This window comes from Actinia tenebrosa, unplaced genomic scaffold (assembly GCF_029948245.1).
Source record: "Actinia tenebrosa isolate PJP-AT-01 unplaced genomic scaffold, QUT_ActTen_1.0 PGA_scaffold15__27_contigs__length_11533743, whole genome shotgun sequence".
NCBI classification, from domain to species: Eukaryota; Metazoa; Cnidaria; class Anthozoa; order Actiniaria; family Actiniidae; genus Actinia; species Actinia tenebrosa.
Window position 1 is genome coordinate 2,874,328 of NW_028292575.1, and position 16,620 is coordinate 2,890,947.

The following is a 16,620-nucleotide window of genomic DNA, read 5'->3' on the forward strand; positions in this document are numbered from 1 at the left end:
CTTTTTGACACTTCTCGAGTGTTCTGCTGATCAGCAAGTGCTTTATAACTCTGTTATTTCTATTCAATCAATAAAGAAAAAAAACAGATGAAATATTAAATACATAAAGAATCTTATTATCCGCTTATCATGTTAAATGAATGGGATCTTTTTCGGAATTGAAAAGGTCTTTTCACTGGATGTGAACTCTTTAAGAATATGACTATTTCACATCCAGTGAAAGAACCTTTTTCAATTTTCTCTGTTAGTCAAAGGTCCCTCTAGCAGTGAAAGGGTTAATTAGCACCAATTGTCTTACTATTCTCATGAGGAATACAAATTTAAAAAAGAAAGAAAATTTGCAAAGTGTTATGGTAGTGGGAGTCAAATGACGCCATCATGCAAACATCCTTTTGTTAGAAGTTCTGGGCAGTAACTTCGTGTACAGGAATTGTCAGGGAAATTCTATTCAAATTCAAATTTCAATATGCAAATGTATTCGTTTAGATATTATAATTAGTAATACTTACCTAGTTTTTTTTCCTACTGTAATTAAAAAGGGAAATCTGAATGTGCCAACAAAGTGATAAAGTTGAGAAATTAAAAGAATTAGTTTATAAAATGCTCATAGACCAAGAAAAATATTGAACAAGAATAACATTGAATACAGGAATACAATGAAATGTTACCAACGATACAAGGAAAGGTTTGTTTTATTCTTTATCATGATTGTGTTTCCATGTCTTGAAGAAGTGTTTTAGTAGGCCATGAGGACCTTGTGAGATAAAACCCACTTTTTCCTTTCTTGTCTGGTGGTAAGGTTTCAAAAAGGGAACGAAAAAATAATATCCATAATGGATAAAAGGGATAAAAAGTTTTCGAACAGTCATTGAAAAATAGACAGTTTTCATGGATTTTTGAGCAAAAAGCATGGACTATAACTCATGGCTTTGTTTGAATTTGGACCATTATTACTGTTCCGAAAATATGATTAATTGCGGCAATACATTGGCTATCCAATTTCAATAAAAACCATGAGCTATAGTCCATGCTCTTTGCTCAAAAGTAGCAAAAATGACCCTCTTTATTCCTTCATAAATAATTCATTTTTTTTTCAGATAGATGTGAAAATGGTCCAAAATCAACCAAAACTATGCTCAAAAATAGCCAAAAATGAACTATTTTGCATCCTTGTAAGTAGTACCAATAACACGATGGATGGTAACTCATTGTTCCTATCCACTTGACACCTCGCAAGAATATCCGATGTCGAACGATGAGTAAGTCGTACCAATAACACGATGGATGGTAACTCATTGTTCTTATCCACTTGACACCTCGCAAGAATATCCGATGTCGAACGATGAGTAAGTCGTACCAATAACACGATGGATGGTAACTCATTGTTCCTATCCACTTGACACCTCGCAAGAATATCCGATGTCGAACGATGAGTAAGTCGTACCAATAACACGATGGATGGTAACTCATTGTTCCTATCCACTTGACACCTCGCTAGAATATCCGATGTCGAACGATGAGTAAGTCGCATGTTGCATCTGGTGATGTTTATTGCATACCACCTTCATGTGCTCAGGCTACCTAACGTGAATACTATTTATGTCGTACTTGGTATATCAGTTATTAGCAATGCTTAGCCTAATGTCTAGATCTCGTAATTCACATTTTCGGAGCAAACCGTCACGTGGTATAAATTGTTCTGAATTGTGTTGCGGTCACCAAAACGTTCGTACATGGTTCTTGGATTTCCGTACAAATATACTGACTTTAAATGAACTATTTACTTGGTTTGTTTAGTTAGTTCTCTAAATACAAGTAAAACTTCATTTTTCTAGCTTGATTGAAGCTTTTCCTACTGCTGTTAAGATAGCTAACTAAAGAAATCTACCTAAATTTTCCCTTTAAAGTCAGTGAATTTGTATGGAAATCAGAGAATGATGTCAGAACTTTTTGGTGACCGTAACACAATCCAAGCTAGCGCCGAAAAGGTGAATTATCTTATAATGAGCCTACGTTATAACATGTTTCTCAGAATAAAGTAAAGGTACTTGGAAGTATCCTATGGTATAGGGTCTGATGTGGGATGATATGCCACTAGTTTATCACCTGGTTCACCTACAATATTTATCCAACTATTAGCGATCCATTTGTGTCCTTTAATGACGTCACATCCGCCATGGTATGACCTTGGGTCGATTCTTCCCAGCCATCCTGTTTGTTCATCCCTTAGATGGTTATACCACATGATGGCTGTACCTTGTCTTGGTTTAACGTAGACGTTTGCTTGATGACAGTGTTTACTGAGATCACAATGATGCTTTATGTTCATGACCCACTCCTGTTAGTAAATACAGTAAGACTAGGTATTATTACGTTGCTTGCAACAAACATAGTCATCTATGGTTCATACCTCATGGCTGAAGGTTACATTGTCTGCTAGAGGAAAAGCCGTTTCTCCGCCTTCTTCCACATTGTTCAAATAGTAAAGCACTGTGATGTATCTAAACACAAGATGAAATGGTAAAGTTTCATTATGTTATATGGTATATGTATATATAGAGTAAATTCAAATTACCTCCCCCATTACCCCTAAATCGTGGCATAGCACTCTTCGACACTACAATTGATTAATACGACAGGGTTAGTGACATTCTAAGGAAATGACATCTTTCTATCATAATCTGAAGTCTACATCTACTAGCTTTAGCTGTTGTATCACAGTGTAGGACAATCACAACAGAGCTAGGCTTCCAACTAGGTGAAAGCCCAGAGATCGAATTAGAATTTAGAAGTTGATTTTTGAGGAGGGAAGAAAACCGGAGAACCCGGAGAAAAAACCTCAAAGCACAGGAGAGAACCAACAAACAACTCTACTCACATCGAGATCGGCAGGACTCGAACTCGGGCCGCATTGATGAGAGGCGGCGCAATATAGCAGCGCACGTCACCGGTGCTACAAACCTTTTGCATTGTGGGGGGAAGGGGGGACCCCGTGGGGGCGCTACGTGGTCACTATATTCACCTCGACCAATAGGATCAATTTGTTTACCTGCACAATCGGCATTTTCGACGACTGTTGAAAAGGCAACAAGGAACCCCATCCTCGATATCTTGTGAATCAGTATGACAATAGTAATGTCCTTCTGGTCCATAATTGACCACCTGACAACACAGTAAACAATAGTCTGTCAACCAATCAAACATCACGATCCTGATGATTAGCCAATCAGAATGCAACACTTACCTGAAGCTTCTCGCTTCTTTCAACCACTTCAACAGGGAGTTTAGTAAGCGCAGAAACCCTTGAAATATATTACCGCCAATTAGTAATAACCAGTTGCTCAGTCACGCTATCAAATGTCACACAACTTGTGCTTTTTAAGTAACGCCATGACACTGACCTTTCATTCAGTCCATCAACATCGTTATAATGTAACCACGTCTGTCTACTATTCCTGTGCCTTGTCCTGGGAAGCGTTTCTGATAATTCTTTAAGGTAACGCACTATTCGACTTTTTGTCACACGGAGATATTCATCTAAATCCATAGCACCTGTAATACAGACATAGATATGAAAAAAGAAAACTTTTTCAACCCACTCCTATTAATCTTACTGATGTACTCACCGTTACTATTCTGATCAATATTGAGATCAACGAACCTTAAACGAAAAACTGGTATTAATGTTTTATTATCGTCATGAACCTATCATTACCCTTATAGCTAGTCTGGTAAAGAGAAGTACTTACATCTTTTCAACATCTGCAGTTGTAAAGAATAAATACGCAGTGTCTTGGAGGGTATAGACTATCTGATAAAACACATTATATTTAGATGGCTACTTGGGTGGGTGTGGACTAAACACATGGTATTCAGATGGCTACTTGGGTGGGTGTGGACTAAACACATGGTATTCAGATAGCTACTTGGATGGGTGTGGACTAAACACATGGTATTCAGATGGCTACTTGGGTGAGTGTGGACCAAACACATGGTATTCAGATGGCTACTTGGGTGGGTGTGGACTAAACACATGGTATTCAGATGGCTACTTGGGTGGGTGTGGACTAAACACATGGTATTCAGATGGCTACTTGGGTGAGTGTGGACTAAACACATGGTATTCAGATGGCTACTTGGATGGGTGTGGACTAAACACATGGTATTCAGATGGCTACTTGGATGGGTGTGGACGAAACACATGGTATTCAGATGGCTACTTGGGTGAGTGTGGACCAAACACATGGTATTCAGATGGCTACTTGGGTGGGTGTGGACTAAACACATGGTATTCAGATGGCTACTTGGGTGGGTGTGGACTAAACACATGGTATTCAGATAGCTACTTGGATGGGTGTGGACTAAACACATGGTATTCAGATGGCTACTTGGATGGGTGTGGACTAAACACATGGTATTCAGATGGCTACTTGGATGGGTGTGGACTAAACACATGATATTTAGATAGCTACTTGGATGGGTGTGGACTAAACACATGGTATTCAGATGGCTACTTGGGTGGGTGTGGACTAAACACATGGTATTCAGATGGCTACTTGGGTGGGTGTGGACAAAACACATGGTATTCAGATGGCTACTTGGGTGGGTGTGGACTAAACACATGGGATTCAGATGGCTACTTGGGTGGGTGTGGACTAAACACATGATATTTAGATAGCTACTTGGATGGGTGTGGACTAAACACATGGTATTCAGATGGCTACTTGGATGGGTGTGGACTAAACACATGGTATTCAGATAGCTACTTGGATGGGTGTGGACTAAACACATGGTATTCAGATGGCTACTTGGATGGGTGTGGACTAAACACATGATATTCAGATAGCTACTTGGATGGGTGTGGACTAAACACATGTTTAGTGTTTGGCATCGAGAAAAAAGTAAACACCAAGGAACTAACGCAAATGTTCACTTTTATAACAAAATCGCCAAATGAAGTCGCGGAAATTCTATGTAATGAGAAAGTCTAAATAAACACCGTACATTCAAAATACATATTTATCTGTAACCACTAATTGCAGTAACACTAGGAGGGGTCTGGAAAACAACTAGATCTTTTAGCTCGTTGATTTACCTCTTGAGGAGTTATGACATTATCGTCATCATAATCCCATCCTTTAAACGTCTCCTGATTGGTCGTTTCAACGCCCACGTCAGGCACTTGATACTCACTTCTATCTAGTCCCAGCTTAGTTGCCTGGTCGATTAACTTCTGACACTCGTCTTCTGCTAAGAAATCTGGTATTTCTGGTATACGAGATTGAAAATAATGAGTCAAGTTATGTAATGAGATAAAGAAACAAGTCACTTACCAAATATGGGTGGATTGAGACTTCTGGTTATGACGTCATAAAACTTTCCAGGCTCCAACTCTAGATTCTGCACGTGACCAACCTGTAGGAATAAAACTTCTGTGACTCACTTCGTTTCCTCTCACTTCGCTATATAAACCTTTTTAATCATAACGAAACATTTGCACAGGGGGAGGGGGAGGGGGAGGGGGTTTGTAAAAGTTTTCAAATATAGGCCGAGAAAAATGAATATTGTATCAAAATCTGTGAATACTGATAAGACAGAGTATTTTCTCACTGTGTTCATGTTGATTATTATGCGAATATTAAATCTATTCTGTAATCAATTATTAATACTTACCTTTACTCCATCGCGTCTGGGGAGTATTTTGAACTTGTCTTCACTGTTATCTTTTACAACTTGTTTATCATTCGTGCTCGGCGTTATTTCCTGTTCTGGTGTTGTAGAGGCTTCTGCTTTGTCTTCCATTGACGGACTACTGTTTATTTCGGGTTCTGTTGTCGCTTCTTCCTTCTTTACAGCTGTCATCATGCTCGGTGTTATTTCCTGTTCTGGTGTTGTAGAGGCTTCTGCTTTGTCTTCCATTGACGGACTACTGTTTATTTCGGGTTCTGTTGTCGCTTCTTCCTTCTTTACAGCTGTCATCATGCTCGGTGTTATTTCCTGTTCTGGTGTTGTAGAGGCTTCTGCTTTGTCTTCCATTGACGGACTACTGTTTATTTCAGGTTCTGTTGTCGCTTCTTCTTTCTTTACAGCTGTCATTGTATCAGACTTCTTATCAGTTCCCAAGGTTATATACTCCTCATCTATATTTCTTTCGGTTGAATCTGATATTTCCTTATCCAATTCCTGATATGTAAGAGTGTTTGAGCCAGCACCAGGTGTCTCTTCTCTCTCTTTTTGGTCCTTATCATCCATTCTCTCCGTCGTTTTCCCATCAGCAGAAGTTAATATATTCTTGTTTTCAAATTTATCAATAGTTTTTATATCAAAGGAAAGTGTTGGTTCAGTACTGGGTTGTGTTATCGCCGAGTACCCAGAATTATGTCCGGATCCAGCCTGCAAGTCCTCCACAGTAGCTGATTGGTACTCATCGTTCAAGTCTGTTCTAGACTCTTGTTTCAATTCAACAGAAGTTTTATTCGAGTAGTGAAAGCTTCCAAAGATTCCAGCCAAACAAGCGACTATCACGACTATCATGACTGGAGCAGAGAACAAGGATTGGTTTGCTTCTCTTTCAGGAATATTTGCCTCTCTTTTCTTCTTATTTTTATCATCTTCCATCGTTTGTCTTTCTAGTTAAGAATCAATTCAACTAAAACATTCATTTAGTTAAAGTTTTTAACGAACAGATTATATTTAACTCTACTTACTGACGTGGCTACGACACTGCCTTCATTGGAGTTTACAGTTGATACGCCAAACAACAATCAAAATTTATGAATAATGTTTTTAATATGAAGTTGAATATGGTGAATGCTTTCCGCCAGATAACAGACAAGTAAAAAATGTCTAACTATAGAAGTTAATGTTTGTATAACACACGTACAATGACTCTTTACTAGATTTGCCAAAATTATAAACGATTTCTAGTCCATAATTAATAAAAAGAGTATAAGCAGCTTACAAAAATATTACAAGAAATGTTCGTTGCCAGTGCAACCGTTTAGTAGGTTAGAAGTATGTGCTGGTTATAATGGAAGGGGTTGATATTATTTATATTAATGGAATAACTGATTACTTTCTTATCTAGATACCTTTAAAGTGCTTGTAGTAACTATTCGATACTTACTGAATCTATTCGTTAGTTATTAATGCATTGATAAAGGAAAATAATATGGTTAAACACGTGTTTGTGGTTGCGTTAGGGTTAAAGTGACCTTGAAAATATTAGAGAAGCTTAGAGATAATAATTTGTTTTGCAAAGAAAACAAACGCTAATAAGGTAGAGAAATGCAAAATCAATTGGGAATTACTTTATGACAAATATATTGTCTGTAGTATTTCTAGCTGCTTATTGATCTTTATTACTTTAAAGTGTATATGACACGAAAAAATTTTAATGTTAAGAATGTGTAGTTTATTGGCATTAATAAGAATATCACGGTTAAATTTGTTCCAAAAACGTATTTCTCTAGAAATTCAAAAACTTTTAGCACGAGTTGTGACGTCATTTCGTTTACAAGTCTCCAGATTTAGTTGCAAATACACGAAATATGTTTGAATATAGAATCTTAATTTCAAGTAGTACACTTTTCAATTTCCCAACATTGGAAGAGTACTACGTAAGCTATCAAATGAAGCTGACTAAAATATGTCTTTTGTTGTTAATTTATATGAATTACAATTTATATTTAGTACATTACTACTGAATCTAGAGTACGTGTCAACAAAATGACGTCACAAATTGGGATTAACTTTCGCAAATATCTCAAGAAATAAGCTTTTGAAACAAATTTTGTTACGATATATTTATTATTACTAACAAACTATACATTTTAAATGATGGAATGTTTTCGTGTCATATACACTTTAATATTTACTGGTCTACCATCATAATCGCTTAGTCGGGTCTGTGTGCGCCACCATTTGATCACGTGAATCTCCCATGATATTTATCCAATTGTTGGCAATCCATTTCCGGCCTCGTGTGACGTCACATCCTCCATGGTAAGTAGTAGGATCTATTCTACCGATCCATCCCGTGGTGTCGTCTCTATGATGATTATACCACATGATAGCGGTTCGTTTCTTAGGCTTTACATACAGGTTAGCCTTGTGGCAGTGTTTACTAAGGTCACACCTGTACTTGGTGATGGCAGCCCAGGCCTGTGTGATAAACCAAACCAATGGTAACTAAGCAACTATGTAAACCAAGCCAAACCAATGGTAACTAAGCAACAATGTAAACCAAGCCAAACCAATGGTAACTAAGCAACTGTGTAAACCAAGCCAAACCAATGGTAACTAAGCAACTGTGTAAACCAAGCCAAACCAATGGTAACTAAGCAACTGTGTAAACCAAGCCAAACCAATGGTAACTAAGCAACTATGTAAACCAAGCCAAACCAATGGTAACTAAGCAACTATGTAAACCAAGCCAAACCAATGGTAACTAAGCAACTATGTAAACCAAGCAAAACCAATGGTAACTAAGCAACTGTGTAAACCAAGTAGTTGATAAGCAGAACTGTTGTCTTACCTCTAAACTAAAAGTGTCGTTGTTTGCTACAGGAAAAGCTGTCTCGCCGCCTTCTTCGACGTCGTTCAAGAAATAAAGCACTGTGATGTACCTACGAGACAGACAGACAGACAGACAGACAGACATTCCTGGTCATGTATTGGTTTTCTCAATTCAGTGACTACAAAAGTACTCAGGAGATAAAAAGTCGTACCTGCATAGTCTACAGTGTCGTTTGTCGTGCTCATAGCAACAAGGTACGCCAATCTCGATGTCTTGTGAGTCATGATGACAGTGATAGTGGCCTTCTGGTCCATAGTTCACAACCTGACGTCGAAAAACACCATGTAAAGTTTGTTTCATTGACAATATTTCCCTATGGAATATTTACCGAGATACCAACAGAAATGCTTATTCTTACCTGGAGTTTTTCGCTTCCTTCCACGACAGCAACCGGTAGTTTAGTGAGAGAAGCAACTCTGGTGAAACAAATTAAAACATTCAGAGTCAGACGTACACTTGACGCGTAGACCAGTCGTCGACCAGCACTAGTCAGTCTATTACCTTTGATCAAGTCCCTGTACTGTGGTGTGATCTACCCACGTCTGTCTACTGTTCCTGCTTTTGACTCGTGGTAATTTGGCTGCCATTTTATGTAAATAGCGCATTATACGATCAGTTGTCACTCGTAGAAACTCGTCCTTGTCCATCACACCTGCAAACAATCGTATCAACAGGGTGTCTGTTTGATTTCATGCCATAATCAACTTGAATCACTTTGCTTAACAAATAAATGATTTGAAATGCAGGCACACTGCCTCATAATATCTTAGAATGAAGGAAAAGACAGTTCTCTCGTAGTTGTCAAATGTTGCAGAGATGATTAATGCCGATTGACTCACCGTTACCGTTGCGATCGATTTTCAAATCTTTAAACCTAGTAGATAATCAAAAGATAAGTATTAGGAGATATTATAAGCTATCCGTCAGCGATAATCATATTGCTGTTCATCGACATTTCAGGCTGATTTTGACTTACATTTTAATGACATCACTTTCTGAAAAGTACAAATCACTCAAGTCCACTAGGTTGTGCATCACCTGTAACACAACCAAAACGTTACTCAGTGACCGTCACACAACACTATACACATGCACCAATCCTAACTGCTGATTACCTCAAGAGGGCTGATTGTACCGTCCTTGTTATAATCCCAATCATAGAACGTTTCGTCATTGGTTGGTTCAATGTTGACCCCAGTCTCCGGATCTTGAACCTCACTCGTTTCCATTCCCTGGTTGGCAGCTTGTTCTATTATTTGTTGACATTCGTTATCTGTTAGAAAATCTGGTATTTCTGAAATTAGGAAAATAGATATTATAATCCGATTGCGAGGTAAATGTTCTCGATCATGATAATCATGTTAGCATGATACTAGACTGGCTCCGTTGGTGGTACCGATAGCAATGATAGTTATGCGAGAGTATAGGGGAGGGGTCTTCATAACAATCAACGTTAAACATTGGGCCTTCGTAACATTAAACAAAAAAAGCGGCTCAACCCTCATGATGTTGGCCGTCATGACCACGAGGATGGTGCTCATGATACGAGAAAACACGTGACTTACCAAATATGGGAGGTCTAAGACTTCTAGTTTTGACGTCGTAAAACTTGCCAGGTTCCAATTCCATCTTTTGCACGTGACCAACCTACGCGAAGCACAGAAGCACAGACTATACCACCACATACCACTATATATATATGTATACCACCATATACCACTATATATACCACCATATATCAGTATATATATACCACCATATACCACTATATATATATACCACCATATACCACTATATACATATACCACAATATAGAGTGATATGCAGAAATTCTGATCCTTTTGTATGTACACAAAAGTATATCAAAGCTATATCAGAAATTGTGGGATACCATCCGTGATATTTTTTTCAGAAAGCCCTAGTGATAGGCAACCCGAAAAAAATACCAGCGATGACAATCCATAATTTCTGATATACTTTTGATATGCTTGTATGTATGTACGAAAGGATCAGAATTTCTGCATATCGCTGTATATACCACTATATATATATACCACTATATATATATACCACTATATATATATATACTACTATATATATATATATATATATATATATTACTATATATATATATATATATATATTACTATATATATATATATACTACTATATATATACCACAATATATCTATAGCACAACCAATAACTGATGGAATATGGGAGTTTCTCAGGGCCGGTGTTTGTTACTGGTAAATAGTAAATAAATGATTCATATTATCAACTTATTTACTATTTGAATATTAATAACTGAGTAACGTACCTTTACTCCATCCAGTCTTGGTAAGATAGTAAAGTCATTCTTATCCTTTCCTGTCTTCTTGCCAACAGTCTGTCCTTTAGATGTGGTCTCAGTTGCTCTGTTTGAAGGGTCCTTTATTTCTCGTCTTCCCTGCTTTGTTTCTGCTTTTGTTGGTTTAACGGTTGGCTGGCCGGACTCACGAGAATCAGGAGTGCTAGCTTGCTGTTGCTTCTTTAGATTAGCTGCTTTGTTCGTGTAATAAAGTCCGACTAGAATAGCCAGACAAGCCACTGTACTGACCACTAAAGTCAAGGAAGGCTGCGACGAACTGACTTCATTCTTTTTACTTGGTTTTCGTTTAGATTTTTGCCGATTAACAGTCTTGTCGTGTGCCATGTTTCACAAGTATATTGGTTTATATAGTTTTTATTCGGTTTGTTTACACTTTTTTTTTCTCAGCAAGAGCATAAATCATTTATGCCAACACGTGGTCACTAATTATAAGTCGCTTTTTAATTTCTGTCAGCGACACAAAAAAGGAAGAATGGGAAATAAAAACGTTTGAACTATTGAACATTTATGAAAATGTAACACGATGATATAACACAGTAACACCATCAAAAAACATTTCAGTGTTGCTTAACGTCGCTTTACGAAAAAAATATATTTATTCTCCTCGTTTTCACCCGTTGAGAGACTTTCTGATGCTATTTATCATCAAGACAACGTACAGACACGAATGACATGTTAGTTATCAGACTTATTGCCTACTAACGGTCAACGCAGACGCGTGAATTCTGAACCAAACAATACTACTAATATGAGCCACACTTGTGATGTGTAACTCAAACTAGTTAATTGTGTGTAAGAAGCAATCCTAAGAAAGTTATTTTAGTTCAATGGTTAAGAGGCAAAGATTACCTACTGACTACTCGCATCTGATTGAAAAACGTACGATTCGGTTGTCAAGGAAACTGGAAGTGATGTTATAAATGTGTTTATTACCAAGCAGTTTTTAGCATCAGTATATACACCAATATTATATCGGCTTTTTATATTTGTTCAATTGACAAGTATACGAGAAAACTAATAATAAAGTAAATAGCTTTAATAACTAAAGTAAAATAATAGATCCAATTCAATGAAATTCAATTTATTTTCGCACAATTAAGATATTGGATGATTTTTATTAATCAAAACCCTTTTTGCGAAACTCTGTACCAATTAACAATAGTCTGTAAGAAGAAGTAGTCAAGTGCTAGACCATCAGTGATGAATTACACAGTGTCCCATGTGTCCCATGTGCCCCATGAAGTGTTGCTCGGTAGTACAAATGTTCACAAGAAGAAACCGTATAGTATCCTATTTATAGCATGGATCTATTCGTACAAGTCAAATCTTATTTAGCCCTATAAATGTTCAGTGATAAAACTCTGAAGACCTTGACATAACGTTTTCTATAATATATATTAGTTTGAATGAAGCTCATCGGACTACTGATGGATCAATGTATCGGCCGATGCACGTGTTATCGATGACTCAACCATGCGTTCTTCAACTGGTATTGCAAGCTAAACACTGATCTAAGTACCCGTAGACGTAGAGGTATCAGCCAATCAAAACACAAAGACTGTTAACAGGGACAAAAGAAAGCAGTCTTCCGCTAAGTACAGTGAACGGATGAATAATTCTTCCAAGAGGTTATCTTGGTTCATTAATTGATAAACGAAACTTTGGTTGAACTGATTTCTGGGGTAAATTATAGAAGTATATCAAAAAGACTGCATGGAGAATCTATATTCATTTGGTGCTGGTAGATGGTTGGTCGTTCTCTGTTTACTGGTCTTTTGTTGCTACTGTTATTGTGAAGAACAGGACTTCAAAACCACAAACAATAAGGAGAGATTTTGCTCTAAAGATAGCAACTACGAAGATGGTGAAATATGTATCGCCGACGAAGAACAGAAATACTCACAGAAATCGAACGAAAACAAAGTTGATTTGGATGGTTTATCGATAGAATTAAAGTTAAAAGAACTTAATTTAAATAAATCAGTCAAGCTAGAGGATTTAGGGATCAAGCCAATTGAACCAATAAAAGAATGGAAGTCTGTAGAAATACCCGTATTAGAAGCAGTCAAGGTAACCTACATTACTTCAGTGATTATTACTTGTTATTTAGATATTATTATGAAGATCTGATTCCCCCCACCCCACCCCCATCGATATGATGATGCTACTATCCCCTCCCCCGTTAGTACTCGTTTAGTACTAATCACAATTATTCATATTGTGTTTATAGGTTGGTCACGTGCAAGACGTGGAGGTGATGCCTGGAGTGACACGACAGATCAAGACTCTGAGTGTTCATCCTCCAATATTTGGTAATATACTGATCCGCTTTGATTCAGCTAATGACATTTAAAATCAGGTAGCATCGTAGCTTCATCTTAACATATAATAAGGCACTATAACACTGATAATCCGACTTATGATAATAATAGTAAATACTGCTTACTTGATGCAGAAATCCCTGAGTTTCTGGACCCACTTGAATGTGACTTCATTGTCGCTATGGCTGAGCGTAAAGGGATGGCGCCGAATACGAAGCCAACTTATAATGAAGGGATAACATTTGAAGACCCTGAAAATACATTCAAGACGTGGGATTACGATAAGAATGGCTTCATTGATCCAGAGGAGGTTAGAACAAGGTGAAACAGGGTAATGGGATATCATCCATCCATCCATCCATCCATCCACCCACCCATCCATCCCTCCATACATCCACCCATCCATCCATCCATCCATCCACCCATCCATCCATCCGTCCGTCCGTCCGTCCGTCCGTCCGTCCGTCCGTCCGTCCGTCCGTCCACCCACCCATCCATCCATCCACCCATCCATCCAAACGATCCAACCCGATAATCACACATTCAACGAGACAAGACGATGTTTCCTTTTTTACACAGATTGTATTACTTCCCGGTAAAATCGATCTCAGGTTCTCAGAGGAAGATGCTCAGCAGATGTAAGTTATCATTAATCTTGTAATGCAGATGATCCTTGTGATTAGACGCTGAGCAATAACCTCATTTACTCTATGTAAGCTGTGTGCAAGTATTGATAGAATCAGTACTGACCGCTAACCATGCATATATTTGACTGATCCCAACAGGTTCAATGACCTCAAGATGGACGAAGATCACAATGGTTAGTAGCCCTAGGTCATTCTTGCTAATTGTGAAAAAATATCAGGATATTTTACAGGTATTTGCTTTATCTTCTTATTCTTAAAGGTAAAATCGACTTGGAGGAGTTCAAGAATACCGATCTACTGAAGATAAAGGAGTATATAAATGAGCGCCTGCAGGACACGAGTCAGCGTCGCAACGCTACAAGTGAGCAGGCGTGGATATGGCATGATGAAGATGAACTACTACGATACCAACCAGAACTGCTGAACCGCTTCCATGAAAGGTTGGTGATGTCTAGTAGAAGTAGGAAATACTATTATCTTAATATTCATAAACTAGCATTTGTTGTCTCTCGTGCTTCAGGCTTGAAGCTGTCACGAAGATACCCAAAGAAATTGTTAAAGAAAGCGAGCCGCTCCAGGTAACCATTCATACGTCCTTGCACTCCTCACTCTCCGGGACAAGGAGAGCCAATCAAAAAAATAAAAACGACTTTAAGTAAAATCGTTTGAACTTTACTCAGGTCTTAAAGTATGAAAAGGGAAGCTACAACTATTGCCACCAAGACTCTGAACCTAATGTGGGTACAATACCATGCTGTCAGTACGGTGATACCAGACACTGTAGATTATGTAGGTATGTAATAACAGGCTCGAAATATGATGATAAACAAAAAGAGTGCCTATTGGAACATCGTTTTCTAATGCTGGCACTCCCCAAGGCAAATCACGTGCCATGTGGGAAGAAATGATGATGATGCAGCCACCTAATGTCGCTATTTTAGGTATTTACTTGATCCATTTTCTCTGCTGTAGGTTTATTAGCATATCTTATTTTCTCAATGACGTAGAAGAAGGTGGAGAGTTGATCTTTCCTCACGCTAACAGCAGATTTGAGGTGATTATGCGCGTATTATTGAGGTGCATTATTATCAGGTCACTTGACCTTTGTCACATGGACCGTTCATGTACTAATACTTGTCGTCTGAATAACAGGAGGGCATCATGCTCAACTCAGGCAACTGGACAGGATTCTTTAACTTTGCAAAGACAACTGGAAGTCGTAATATGTTTAACGTACAGCTGACCTTTAAGACTGAAGGCGCTAATAACGTCATCCAGGGGAATGGAACCGATGAAAGTGGACCTTTTGAGCTGGTCGACAGTCTGGTGGTCGACGATATCGTCAGGTTAGTTAGTTTACTTGTATCCCATATTAGTAACCTTGACATACATGTTCTAATCTTTCTCTTTGTTTTTAAAGATTTCGAAAGCGATACACGGATAATAGCGAAGGAGAGTTTGTTGTTAAATATGCTGGACGAATAAAGAGTGGAGCAACAATAGAAGGCAAGTGGTGGGTCCCAGGCCACCAGAGAATGAACGGTAACTTCTTCATGTACAACACTGAATACGAGGTACGTGTAATTCACTCATAACAATACATGTCATTCTCAGTTCTACCAATAGTACACTCTTATACTAATGCACTTTCAAAGCGTGCCGTGTGTCATACTATTTTTTGTTTTGTTTTGATAGCGATGGATGGATCGCCAGCTCCAGAAGTGTGACTCAAGCGCCTACTGTCCAAAGGGTCAACTGGTTATCAAACCTAAAAAAGGTACAGCTATCATGTGGTACAACCATAAGATCACTGAAGACAAGTGGATTGGACCCCTTGATGACAAGAGTTACTATGGTAACTGTGACGTCACCAAAGGTGAGAAATGGATGGCGACAAACTGGATTAATGTGATTGGTGACGGGAACATGACAATGACAGCATGGAAAGGGGGAAAAAACTGGCTGTCAGTCTTGAACAGAGAGAAAGACGAACAATTCTTTCAGAAAATGTTCACAAGTGAAGCAAAGCAAGAAGATATAATTGAGCAAATGTTTAAGAAAGATATGAAAGAGAAAATGAATCCATCGGATAGTAAGCCGCCAGAGCGACATGTGTTGAATGCCGTTACCTCGTTACTAGAAGTACTAGACTATAAAGAAGTGGCAGAAGTATCTAAAAGAGTTCATCAGAAACTACACATGACGTGTATTCCTCTTGTACTCAACCAGGAGGGTAAAATACGGATCGTGGATGGAAGCAAAGCTGATTGAATCAAGAACAATCAACACAAGAAAACTGTAATAGCGTTAAACGCTAACGAACAATGATACACTGTCTTCTAGTGTGAAGGCACTTCTTAATAAAACATTATATACCAGCCCAGGGAATAAGGGCAGATATGTTGAATATTTTGTAAATAAAAGGTTTTTTAAGGCTTCGCCCATGGAAACACTTCTTGCGTTTGTTTATGCAATTAATTAAATATGGCGCAGTCACATGATGGGGAGGGATAAGTAACAGCCAATAACATGTCCAGTATACAGTAGAGAAATGGAGGGCATTCATACGCTACAATATAGTTTCCATATGTATGTCCGTGATATCGTTCCTCACATGTAAACTACAAGGTAACCTTAGTTCGGTATTAGCTTGCTAATCATTCTACCCGATATGATTTCATGCGCAGCCTTGCGGAGTATCAT

The 16,620-nt window shown here is 38.2% G+C and overlaps 2 protein-coding genes across 2 annotated transcripts; one reads left to right on the forward strand and one right to left on the reverse strand.

Annotated features, from left to right (window-relative positions):
- Nucleotides 1–674: 674 nt before the first annotated feature.
- LOC116293067 (uncharacterized) lies at nt 675–11,384 on the reverse strand. The gene is made up of 21 exons (XM_089030634.1): nt 10,899–11,384; nt 10,144–10,225; nt 9,694–9,872; nt 9,555–9,616; nt 9,418–9,452; nt 9,080–9,230; nt 8,937–8,994; nt 8,730–8,842; nt 8,537–8,627; nt 7,892–8,163; nt 7,127–7,131; nt 5,674–6,629; nt 5,334–5,415; nt 5,096–5,268; nt 3,750–3,811; nt 3,627–3,661; nt 3,402–3,552; nt 3,245–3,302; nt 3,050–3,162; nt 2,411–2,501; nt 675–2,338 (listed from the first exon to the last, which is right to left on the reverse strand). Exons 1-21 carry the CDS (start codon nt 11,271–11,273, stop codon nt 2,060–2,062), a joined length of 3,423 nt encoding a protein of 1,140 aa, XP_088886760.1. The 5' UTR covers nt 11,274–11,384; the 3' UTR covers nt 675–2,059.
- A 674-nt stretch (nt 11,385–12,058) lies between these two features.
- Nucleotides 12,059–16,369, forward strand: LOC116293064 (uncharacterized). The gene is made up of 12 exons (XM_031700458.2): nt 12,059–13,019; nt 13,180–13,261; nt 13,405–13,580; nt 13,850–13,908; nt 14,056–14,090; nt 14,177–14,357; nt 14,438–14,495; nt 14,598–14,710; nt 14,890–14,971; nt 15,070–15,263; nt 15,338–15,491; nt 15,613–16,369. Exons 1-12 carry the CDS (start codon nt 12,663–12,665, stop codon nt 16,186–16,188), a joined length of 2,067 nt encoding a protein of 688 aa, XP_031556318.2. The 5' UTR covers nt 12,059–12,662; the 3' UTR covers nt 16,189–16,369.
- Nucleotides 16,370–16,620: the final 251 nt, after the last annotated feature.

Coding starts and splice junctions, on each gene's coding strand:
- LOC116293067 (XM_089030634.1), bottom strand. CDS start 11,273: ATGGCACACGACAAGACTGTTAATCGGCAAAAATCTAAACGAAAACCA. Junction 9,453..9,554: donor GAAAGTGATGTCATTAAAAT/GTAAGTCAAAAT, acceptor ATTATCTACTAG/GTTTAAAGATTTGAAAATCG. Junction 3,303..3,401: donor GTTGATGGACTGAATGAAAG/GTCAGTGTCATG, acceptor ATATATTTCAAG/GGTTTCTGCGCTTACTAAAC.
- LOC116293064 (XM_031700458.2), top strand. CDS start 12,663: ATGGAGAATCTATATTCATTTGGTGCTGGTAGATGGTTGGTCGTTCTC. Junction 13,581..13,849: donor GCTTCATTGATCCAGAGGAG/GTTAGAACAAGG, acceptor TTTTTTACACAG/ATTGTATTACTTCCCGGTAA. Junction 15,264..15,337: donor GTGGTCGACGATATCGTCAG/GTTAGTTAGTTT, acceptor TTGTTTTTAAAG/ATTTCGAAAGCGATACACGG.